General features: G+C 40.3%; 1 protein-coding gene across 1 annotated transcript in view; it reads left to right on the forward strand.

The window, feature by feature from the left end:
• SUGCT (succinyl-CoA:glutarate-CoA transferase) overlaps window positions 1-12,137 on the forward strand; it is a 579,062-nt gene that overhangs the window by 458,472 nt on the left and 108,453 nt on the right. The window contains exon 13 of the mRNA XM_074284503.1: window positions 1,459-1,522. Within this exon, the coding sequence (XP_074140604.1) occupies window positions 1,459-1,522 (64 nt within the window). The remainder of the gene's footprint in view (window positions 1-1,458; window positions 1,523-12,137) is intronic.

The raw sequence follows: 12,137 nt of genomic DNA on the forward strand, positions 1-12,137 counted from the left end.
AAATAGGCGCTATCGTGAACCCCATTTTACAGCTGAGGAAATCGAGACAGATAGAAACGAAGTTTCTTGTTCAAGATCATATAGCTAGTAAGTGAGGCTGGTTCTAAATTCAGATCTTCCTGACTCTAAGCCCAGTGCTCTATCCATTTTAGCATCTAGCTGTCTCAAGAGCTTTTATCAAGGTGGTAGAATGTAATATCAAGGGAAGGTTGTAAAATCAGCTTTTATTTCTTTTTTTAGACGTTAGTATGATTTAGTCTTGCATAATCCATTGATGAAGTGAGGGACCTCTTCACTGGGGCAAGGGGACAGGCTAAAAGACCTTCTGAGGACTTTTTCCAACCATTCTTGATTGAAATTCTACAGAATATAATGTGACGAATATTCCCTTCTCTTGTCCCCATTGCAGAGTGAATTCACCATAAATAAGCTCTACTCTGATCTGCTTCTGTCATTTCCAATCCAATGATGAGGAATCAGCTCCATAATGGCTGGGTTACTTCTTGTCTCTTCAACAGAAAATGGCCATTGCGTGATCTTGGAAATGGCACTTGACCTCTTCCCTTTTGTTTTGCAAGTGAGATTCTCATCTTTACCCAGAGGCTTTAATATTAGGATTCTTCCCCTCAGGAGAACAGCTTGGCAAATCATTCAAAATCTGAATATTAAATACCATGTAAACATTTTAACATGTTACCCCCTTAATCACTTGGCCTGATTCCCTCAGTTGCTAGTGTCCAAAAGCAGAAATTTGCTACGCGTTTATTTTGCATGGCTATGAATGATGCTTCTTTGTGCCCCAGGGCAAGTTGCTTGTTGTCTCTGGTGTTTTCTAACTGGGGGAATCCTTATATCAAAAAAAAAACACGGCTCTACTCTAAAGTCCAAAACCCAAACCAACCTCTGCAAGAACACGGTATTTCACGCCACTAGAGTGTAAATATCTTGAAGAGAGGAGATGTTTCAGACTTTCTTTGTATTCCCAATCCTAAACACAATTTCTGCAACATGACTAGATCCCCAATAAATGTTTTTAGTGATGGAACATAAAATATAGAATAGAAAATGATGTTTTTCAAGGTGGGGATGATGGGAAAGAAAAGGCAAGTGCTTTTTGCCAACAAATAAAAATAAAATTTAATTAAAAATAGAATAGAAAGTGAAAGCTATGCTAGTTGAGAGGAGAAAGATTTCTGACGGAATTTTCAAGAAAAAGCTTAAGAGAGGAGGTGATGTGGCTGCACATGAGCGAGGAGGGGGAGTTAGGCAGGCTTAAATTCTTTCTTTGATTTTTTTTATTAAGGAGTATATTTGTTGGATTTACTTGTGAAAAGGAATTTTAAATGCCTGTTGTATTCCCAACCTTCACCATTGCAAATTGCATTGGTGTCTTTGCCCATCCCTTGAGGTGAAAGATTTAATTTGTGTTTAACACTCTCTGTTTGTTCTTCCTTTCAGGTGCTACACAATGGTCTGATCATGGAAATGGACCACCCAACTGTGGGGAAGATCTCCGTACCAGGTTGGAAATGATGAGAGTTCTTTGATTTCCTATTTTACCTCTTTGGTGTATTGTGACATGACTATTGTGGGAGCAGAGAGCCCCAGACACAATGGAGAAAGCCGTTTCTGCTCCCTTGCAATGGATGTGCGTCCCTCACCTCATCATGTTCTAAGAATTTCTGTTGTGTTAACAAAATGGAGTGAGGATGAAACATGCTCTTTGATGAGGTGTGAGAGTAAAAAGTACACCTCCACGCCGATCCCTTAGTGAGCTCTTCTCATAAGTTACACCGTGTCATCTGAATGCTAACGGAGGATTGACATGATTTACAATCCTCACTGTTGAGATCTCTATGAACAATGACTATTGTATTGATCCGGGAAGGATGGGAGACATAAGCACATTCTATCTCTCCATTTTTCCCTCTATCCCTCTCTCTTTCTCCTTTTCTCTCTCCCTCTTCCTCTTCTATCCCTTTCTCTTTCCTTCCCTCCCTCCCTCTTCTCTTGCACTCTCTCTTTCTTTCTCTCTCTCTCTTTATCTCTTTCTCTCTCTTTTCTCTCTCTCTCTCTCTCTTTCTTTCTTTCTTTCTTTCTTTCTTTCTTCCTTCCTTCCTTCCTTTCTTCCTTCCTTCCTTCCTTCCTTCCTTCCTTCCTTCCTTCCTTCCTTCCTTCCTTCCTTCCTTCCTTCCTTCCTTCCTTCCTTCCTTCCTTCCTTCCTTCCTTCCTTCCTTCCTTCCTTCCTTCCTTCCTTCCTTCCTTCCTTCCTTTCTTTCTTTCTTTCTTTCTTTCTTTCTTTCTTTCTTTCTTTCTTTCTTTCTTTCTTTCTTTCTTTCTTTCTTTCTTTCTTTCTTTCTTTCTTTCTTTCTTTCTTTCTTTCTTTCTTTCTTTCTTTCTTTCTTTCTTTCTTTCTTTCTCTCTCACTAGAGACAAAGGGGGGAAGTAACTAGGGAAACTAAGTTACTTAGTAACGGGGGGGGGGAGTAACTAAGGGAAAAAATGCCTAAAGAAGGCAGGAAAATGCGAGCTTTATTTTTCTGGTTTGTAATCTGTGCACAGATTACACGCATGTGGAAGTTTCTTGAGGGTAAGCTCCAGTGCTTAGAACAGTGTGTACATGTAGTAAGCACTTAATAAATACTCTTGACAGCATAAATCTATCATCCTGTGATCCTCTGATTGAGACTAAATCACTACTTCTCCAGGCAGTGGAGACGACTCTCCTTTTGGGCAATCATAATTATCCAATTTTTCCTGACAACAAACCAAAATTTGCATCTTTCTAGCTTCCACACATTGCTCTCACACCCTTATTCCTGCACTCTGGGAGAAATAAGGACAACTCTATTCGCTGAAATCTCTTCAGATATCTGAAGACTTATATAGTATCCCCTCCTCATCACCCAGATCTTTTCTTCTCCAGGTCCTTCAACAGTTGATGAAATACCTGCCAGGTGTTTAGGTGTTTACTCATTGAGGTGCTCTATTGAACTAGATTCTAGTTCACAGAGAATCATTCATGCTCTTTGGGGATTAACTACAGCTTGTCTTCTTCTCGCCCCACTATAACCTCTACTAAGCTCATATTTTCATATCTTTTCCCCATGTGGCCAAGATCAGGATTTCTCTAAGGTTGGAAAGGCTTTGAGCATAAGACACTCAGTTTCTTCATCTGTAAAACGAGGGGATTGAACTAGTTGCCTTTTAAGATCTCTGCCATACCTAAATATATGTGTTCCTTATGGGGCCAGTCATGGGTTGTGGTTATGCTGTCCAAGGAGGAATCAAGATAAGGGAGGACAGAAAACTTGTCCCCAGGGAATGGTCTTTTGGAGGCCTCAAGGTGTCAGGGGGACCTGCTTCAGGGAAGGGAATGTCAATACATGTGAAATCCTGGGTCTTTCTAAAACAGCAAACTAAGGTCAGCCTTTTGTACAGATCACACACCTCTCTAGCCTGCCTGCCCATTTGTTTTTCCGAACGCTTCCCTGATTAAAGAAATATTTGTTCTAAAGAATCATTCTTAATGTGCGCCATCTTGGTTTCGAAACAAGACTGCTCCTTCCAGGGCATTTTTGAGATTAGCATCTCACTGTCGCCTGGGAATAGTGCAGCTCTGCTCTCTACAGGGTCCTGATGGTGAGTGACAGCTTTGTTTACTGATCCCTCCCCGATAGGAAGCCTAAACTCGGGCTCTCATTTCAGGATGTGCTAATCAAAGGCATTTGAGGCAGGTGGGGCGCAGGGAAAGAAGGCATGTCAGCATTAGCCACTTTATTGGTCAGTTAGCTGTCTCAGAGGCAATACGCAATGAACCAAGGGAACAACTCCCACCCCCAAATGGATTCTGTTTCCTATCTTTGCTTGTAAGCCGATGGTTGGAATCTCAGGTTACCTTTTCCCATAGACACTATGAATGCACATAGGCTCTTAAGACTGAGCAACAACGTTCAGGAAAAGTGAATGTTTTCCCAATAACTTTGTGGAACCTCAGACCACAGCTAAGAGCCCAGAGGATTCCAGCAGAGTGGATTGCAATGTGTCTTTCCAAAAATGTCTGTGGAGTTCCAGCTGACGTGTCACGAAGAAGGGACCGGTACATGTCACTACTCAGGAAAATATATATATTCGGTATGCACTGAGTGCCAGGTGCTGTGCTAAACTCTGGGAATACAAATACAAATAAAAGCCAAGGCAATTCCTGCCTTCAAGGTGCTTACATACAATCTAATGGGGAGGGTGACACATAAAAGGAAGTGGAAAATTGGAAGGTGGGGGAAGGAAACAGACATGTTGGGTGGGTGGGGAACTCCCATCTTTTTGCTTTTGATTTTAGCCCAGATTCCTAAACTCTTCTGTGTCATTTGAAATGGAACTTATTAATTTTAAGGCTCAGTGTCTCTCTGTAATTTTCTCCTTCCAAGCCTGGGAAAGGAGTCTATTGGATTGTACCTTTGTGGCTGACGGATCTTTCCTGGGAAGATAGAACAGAATCTAAAGGATCCAGTAGGGACAGAGACCACTCATGTCATGGGTATAAGAAATGCCCATCAGAGGAAACTTTCCCTACACATATGGGTTGGTACCTTTGCTGCTTCTGTCGGTCCTAGAGGATTGAGCTTTAGTGACTTGTTTAGGGTCATCCAGCCAGTTTGTATCAGAACTGGGGCTTGACTTGAGTCTTCCTGGCTCAGAAGCCAGCTCTCTATGCCCTGGGCTGTTGCAGGATGTAGTGCTGGCATTCCTGTGGACTCCTTGGTCTCCTGCTTTGCAGGTTTGAATGCAGGTCATATAAGCTCTTTGTACAGCCTCTCACTTCCGCCTTCTTCCCATCAGAATAGAGTCTGTGATCATTATCCAGGCTCATGAAAGTAGGATGTCCAAATTCCCTGATCTCTAAGGACAGCACCAACGACCATTTTAAAAGATGTGCTTTTGTACAGGGAAGTGGAAAAGGGATATCCTCCACCCAGCAGTAAGTCCTGACTGGAAAAGGGATATCCTCCACCCAGTTGTAACTCTCCTGTGGGGAAAAGGGATATGCTCCACCCAGTAGTAACTCCTGAGTAGAAAAGGGATATCCTCCATCCAGGAGTAACTCCCAAGTGGAAAATGGATATCCTCCACCCAGTAGTAACTCCTGAGTGGAAAAGGGATATCCTCCACCCAGTAGTAACTTTCCTAAGTAGAAAAGGGATATCCTCCATCCAGGAGTAACTCTCTTGATTTGGGGATTGCATCATTTTTAGTTCATTCACATTGAGTCCTCTAAGAGGAAGATCCTTCTGAACTAAGGTGGAGCAGACCCAAGTGATAAGTGTTGAATTCAGGTTCTACCTACTTGCCTCATTGACTTTGGCATTGAATGAGTTTCTTTTCTTTCTTTCTTTTTTTTTTTTTTCTTTGATTATCTTGAAAGGGTTGTTACAGTGCCCCAGTCCGGGCCATCCATCACAGGACAGAACTGCTCAGACATCATCATTTCCCAGAGGGCAGGAATCTGTCTGTTTAATTAGACAATCCATTAACAAATGCTTATTAGACCCTTCCACTGAACACATTAACGCAGGCCGGTGCTTGCCAACTAGGCAGGTGCTCAGTAAAAGAGTTTGGGGGCTGATAAATCAAAGCCTCATGAGAGAGAAGAATTTTAGCTCAATAAATAGCTTATCCTATGACCCAAGGAGGTCAGTTTTCCTGTCCAAACCTCAGTTTCCTCACCGTCAAATTAAGAAGGTAAATTAGATGAGCTTAAGCTCTCATTCAATTCAGCCTGTGGACACTGTTTCTTTGAACCTGAGAAGAACCTGAGAGAGCACCTGAGAAGTGAACCGCCTGCTAGGACATCCCTCAACAAGCTTCTGCTTGAAGACCTTCAGTAAAAAAAAAAAAAAAAAAAAGATAAACATGGCCCCTTGAGGCTGCCCATTTTATGCTGGGATGGCTCTAGGTGGACGGAAGTTTTTTTTAGACATCCAGTACCTCCTGAGTCTGCTTCTGAGGTCCAGGAGAACAGGGCTATTTCCTCTTAGAAAAGATATCTGAAGACAAAAGGCAGCCATTTGCCCTTCTCTTCCCCTTAGCATCCCCCATTCAATATGAATGAAACATTTTATTAGTTGTGGAAATTGTATACATAGACCTATGTTACTATTTATCTTCTTAAACATCCGTTTCTGAAAGTGGATTTCCTCTATTCCCCCTGTTCTCTGAAAACTTTGAACTAAGCTTTTTTTCAAAAATGAGGACATAACTCAGGTTATAACCAGTTTTCCAAGCTTTCTCTTCGACTTGAGAGTCTAAAACAGAGCACTCTTCCAGAGTTCCCATACTCCTTTGGAAAGATGTCTCCTAATAGGTCATGATAAGGAATCAGGCAAAAGTACTTCCAAACAAGTTTTTTTTAAATCATTTTCTGGCTTTAATAAAAATATCATTTGCACACATGTATACCCAGATACAAGTTAGTAAGGATGAACAACTGGCCTTGAACTTAAGATGACAGGGATTCTTGTTCAACAGCTGATAAATCTGGGCCTTTTGGGCAAACTTCTAATCTCTGGGAGCCCAGGAAGATTTTTAAGACCAGAATAAAAGTTAGATCTTTGCCTATGGGGATGGGGCAGGGATGGGAGAACTGAGTGGGGGGGGAAAGAGAGAGGGACTCTCTTCTCAATAGCTAGAACACATATACACATGGGCACACATACCTTTATATATGAACTTTGTTCATTTTTTTTTGTTAGTTGAAATCATGCACATTTAGACGAGAAATCCAAGATGTTCATCTTTTTGTTAGCAATCTTATTTTCACTTGATATACTTTCAAGACTCTACCTTTCTATGCCATTTTAGAGAAAGGGGAAAGGGAATAGCTCTGTGATTTGATTGATATATAGAAACTCCTATTTACAAATATAGCTAAAATATAGTCACTTAAAATGAATATATTATGCATTATATTACATATTATATATTTTCTAGATATATGTCCTCGATATATTTATGTATATATCTTTTTATTTCTCTCTTATATATGTTTATATAAACATATATATAAAACACACACGCACGTATATATATATATATATATATATATACATACATATACACATACATACATATGTATTGATCTTAAAGGTATATAGATATGTAGAGCTGTAGATTTCTATATGCCTTAAAAGTGAAATTAAAATTTCGTAAATGATCCTAGCAGTAGTGGGATGAATAGACAATATATACCTCTTGATTTGTTGTGAAAACAAAACAAAAAAACAAACAAAAAATCCCAACAGGACCAATTTTTCTTGTTAAATCCATTTGGTGTAAAGCTTATAAATAGTGGTTTTTATAAGAAAAGCTCTGTACAATTTTGATCCATTCTAAATGGAAAACAGGCTGAGGGTTTGATCGTCCCTGTTGGTGAAAAATCTTTTCCCAAGGCAAGAGGAGAGATAACAAGTGTGATGTGGGGCTGGGATGTCATCTGTCTTGTCCTTGGAAGTCAGGCTAAGTTGGGGAAGGAGACAAGAGATGAAAGAAAAGCTTCTGCTTTCACTCAAAGAGGGAAAGTTGGCTAGGGATCATTTATCCAAATAGAGCACCTGCTGAAATCCCAGCTGACCTCATTGCTGACATCATGGCAGTGGGCTGCATATGATAAATCAGTATTTTGTGCATGGATTTACCTTGTAGATATGGACTTCTTAGAGGGTCCCGCTTCTCCAAACTAGGCCATTATTCTATTGTGAAGACAAGTAGCACGACAGCTTCCTCAGTGAGGGTGTAGGAAGAACACATGGAGGGGTGAGGAAATTGGCCAGAGGAACTTGGGAACTTGGAAGTGTCATCTGGAGGATGACCTGGGGACCCCTGATAGAATTTTAGTTGTTAGAAGGTAGGCATTGTTCTAATTCTTATCTTTGTGTCTGGTACAAAGTAAGCATTTGATCATTTTTTTGGGGGGTGTATTTGATCAATTTATTAACTGTCTTTATAAAATGAGCTAGACACTTTTTGTGGTGGCGAGTAGATGCTCATCAGTTGGGGAATGGCTGCATAAGTTATAGTATATGAAGGTTATGGAATATTATTGTTCTATAAGAAATGACCAGAAGGATGATTTCAGAAAGACCTGGAGAGACTGACATGAACTGATGCTGAGTGAAGTGAGCAGAACCAAGAGAAAATTGTACATGGCAACAAGATTTTGGGGTGATCAAATTTGGCTCTTTTCAACAATGAGGTGATTCAGGCCAGTTCCATTTGACTTGGGATGGAGAGAACCATTTGTACCCAGAGAGAGCATTGTGGGCGCCGAATGTAGATTACACCTTAGTATTTTCAGCTTTTTTGTTATTGTTTGCTTGCTTTTTGTTTTCTTTTCCATTTTTTTCCTCTTTGATCTGGTTTTTTTTTGTATGCATGATAAATATGGAAACATACAAAATAATTGAGCTTGTTTAACATATATTGGACTAAAGAAGAGAGGGAGAAAAAATGTGGAACACAAGGTTTTGCAAGGGTGAATGTTGAAAACTATCTATGCATATATATATATATATATATATATATATATATATATATATATATATATATACATATATATGTATACACACACACACACACACACACACACACACACACATATATATATATATATATATTTTTTTTTTGCAGCTGGGGTTAAGTGACTTGCCCAGGGTCACACAGCTAGGAAGTGTTAAGTGTCTGAGATCAGATTTGAACTCGGGTCCTCCTGAATTCAAGGCTAGTGCTCTATCCACTGCGCCACCTAGCTGCCCCTATGCATATATTTTGAAAATAAAAAGCTAAACAATGAGCTAGAAATCATTCTTGGGTCTTTGAACTCCTGTTTTACAGGGATATGTGCCCATATTGGGTCAGCTAAGGGTGCAGTGGATAGAGCTCAGGAAGAAGACTTGAATACAAATCTAACTTAAGATATTTATTAGATATGTGGCCCTGAGTAGATCACTTACCCTACCTGCTTCAGTTTCCTCATCTATAAAATGAACTATAGAAAGAAATGCATACCACTCTACTATTTCTACCAAGAAAATGAGGTCATGAAGAGTTGGAAATTACTGAAAAATGTTTGAACAATAAATTTACAATTTATATTATGTTATATTACATTCTATTATTTATATCATAACATTATTGATATATCACATCAATCCTAACTCAAGCTAAATGCAGTTATCCAATAGATAAATGGTTGAAAACCAAGCACTTTTGAATGACTAAGCTTTGGATTCTGGGTGCCCCTATGCCGTACAGCAGCACACATACTTTAAAGACCAGGGCTATTTTTGCCCCAGGAGTAAAACTTTAGCTTTTGTCCTGAAGTCCCTGAAGGGGGAGCTGGGAAACAGCCAACAAGGGACTGGCGTGTTAAATCTATGACGGAAACTCGCGTGTAAACAATCTGGAAAGAGTCCAGCCTGCCTGGTATTTCCTTTATGTGGAGAGATTGTGCCCTGGCTGTCCTAAGTTGTTCTGTATTAATATGAAAAAGACAGAGACTGGGGGGGAGGGCAAGGAAGAGACCAGAAGGAGGTAGGTAGGGGAGGGCGGTAGAAATAAAGGGGTTAACAGTGTTCTAAGTGGTTGAAAGTTTGATCCTTAATTTTAAAAGAAAAAGAAAATGAAGGAAAGAAAGAAGAAGCTATAGTCATTTCCCTAAAGCCACGGTAACTAATGGAGTTGTATAATCTATCCCATTTATCATATCTGCTTCAAAACCTCAGGCTGTAATCTGCCCAGAGCTGAGTCTGGGGCCACACAGGGTCTGTTTGCAGCCAATGTCCTCTGCAGCTGGAGAGGAGGCTGCCTCCCGAGACCTGGTCGGGGAGAAGAGCTTTGCTTTTATATCCAGAATCTCCAAATTGCAAATGATGGCCAAAGCCGCCCAGGGGTACCTGAGTAGGAATCCTCTGGCCGCATCCTCTGCAAGTGGTTAAATAGGGGGACCTCCCAGAATATCTCTGGACTATTCCCACTATGAGACAGCCATCCCTTTCCTCAAGCCAAAATTTCCTTCTCTGATCACTCCCTGGAGCCGAGCAGAACACATCTATCTAATGGTTAATAATAATAATAGCCGATATTTATAGGGCACTTACTGTGTATCAAGCATTGTACTAAGTGCTTTACACACTTCATGCGATCTTCATGTCAACACTGGGAGGTAGGTACTATTATTATCCCTGTTTTACAGATGGGGAAACTGAGGCAGAGTTTAAGTGACTTGCCTAGAGTCACTCAGCTAGTAAGTGTTAGAAGCCAGATTGAAAGTGTTCCTGACCCCTAAACCACTGCTGGCACCACCTATATATAACATAACATAAAATATAACATATATATATATATATATATGTGTGTGTGTGTGTGTGTGTCCCAAATATAATATAAAAATAACAAAAATGTAGCAGCTTTTAAGTTCTGCAAATCACTTCCCATCTTATTTACTTATTTAATATTTCATTAATATTTAATATTTCCTTATATAAGCCTCACCAACCACCCTGTAAGGATTGCATTGTTATCCTGGAAGAATAATAGGAGCCTCAGGAATACTGAGGGGTAAGTAGCATGGTAAGTAGTATCTAGAATATGAAGTGTCTTCCAAGAACCGTGTTTTATTCCATCCTTGTTTCCCCAAGGATGACGTGGCCCACAGAATGCTGATTGGCAATATAATCCGGCGTCTTTCCTGGATGGTCCCTTCCAGATCTCATTCTGTGTTTTCACAACACTTGATTTTGTGAACACACAGTCTCTTGAAGAACAGAAGAAATGGAGCACAGGAAGTGATCAGAGTTGCTGCAGTGATATAATTAGTCAAGATGAGCTTTCATGCTTTGAATTCCCTCCCTAATTTCTGTTTCCCTTGGACACGTTTTTATCGTGGAAGTGGATTAGGGACGAAAAAAATCGGCTAAGGGGTGCACAAGCAGGCTTATGGGGGTCTAGGGGAGCACCAGCCCGGCCTCCAGAGCAATGGCGTCCTTGCAGAAGAAGAGGATGCTTCTTTTTCCTAGAAGCTGCCTCGTGGAAGGCAGAACAACTCTCAGAGCTCAAGCTTAGAAATGAGACTGATTAAGTGGAAGGAAACTTTTTAAAAATATGACAGGGCTGATGAGGTGATTAAAGGATACAATTTAAGTAGTGAAATGTGATGAATCTGAGATATATGACCTGGAGGAGAGATGACAATCGGGCACATGAGAACGGGCTATAAATACTCCAAAGGGATGATGTCAAAGAACTGGCAAGCTCAATTAATGTGCTGAATGAAGAGAAGCAGCCTGCATCTACAGAGCAAGTACATCATGGAAACAAGATTTGACAGGGAAGACGGGGAGACGGTCACCCTACAAGATGAAAGCTCCTAAGGGCAGAGATACAGAGCTGGACGGGATGGAATGGACACTGGATCACAGGCTAGAACTGGAAGGACTTTCAAGGCCTGGCCCCACCCCCCCATTTTATAGAAATGAGATTCAGAGACTGGACTAGCTCATGGCCTTATGTCTTCCAAGTGGCAAAACTGGGTTCCTTCCCTCATGGAAGTCCAGTAGATAACTTGTATTGATTCAGCAGTTAACCCTTACTTCTATAGCCCCCAAAGGTGGCCAGTCTTATTAAAATCATGTATTGGCTCCTTTCCCCATCCTGCCCCTGTGTCAGAAAGGTGAAGAATGAACAAAAGGACCTCACTTCCTTGGAAGGCATGTTATAAGTTGATGAAAAAGCTCAGAATTGTCAGCAATTTCTCCTAACCCAGATTTAGCTGGGCAATCCATACTAAATACCCTGGAGCCATAAGATTAGCTTTAGGGCTGGAAGGGAATCTCTCTCTTTTATACATAAAGAAGCTAAGATCCAGAGAGGTAACTAGACAAAAAAAGAAAGAAAGAAAGAAAGAAAGAAAGAAAGAAAGAAAGAAAGAAAGAAAGAAAGAAAGAAAGAAAGAAAGAAAGAAAGAAAGAAAGAAAGAAAGAAAGAAAGAAAGAAAGAAAGAAAGAAAGAAAGAGAAAGAAAGAAAGAAAGAAAGAAAGAAAGAAAGAAAGAAAGAAAGAAAGAAAGAAAGAGAAAGAAAGGAAGAA

The sequence above is a fragment of the Sminthopsis crassicaudata genome, chromosome 1 (assembly GCF_048593235.1).
Source record: "Sminthopsis crassicaudata isolate SCR6 chromosome 1, ASM4859323v1, whole genome shotgun sequence".
NCBI classification, from domain to species: Eukaryota; Metazoa; Chordata; class Mammalia; order Dasyuromorphia; family Dasyuridae; genus Sminthopsis; species Sminthopsis crassicaudata.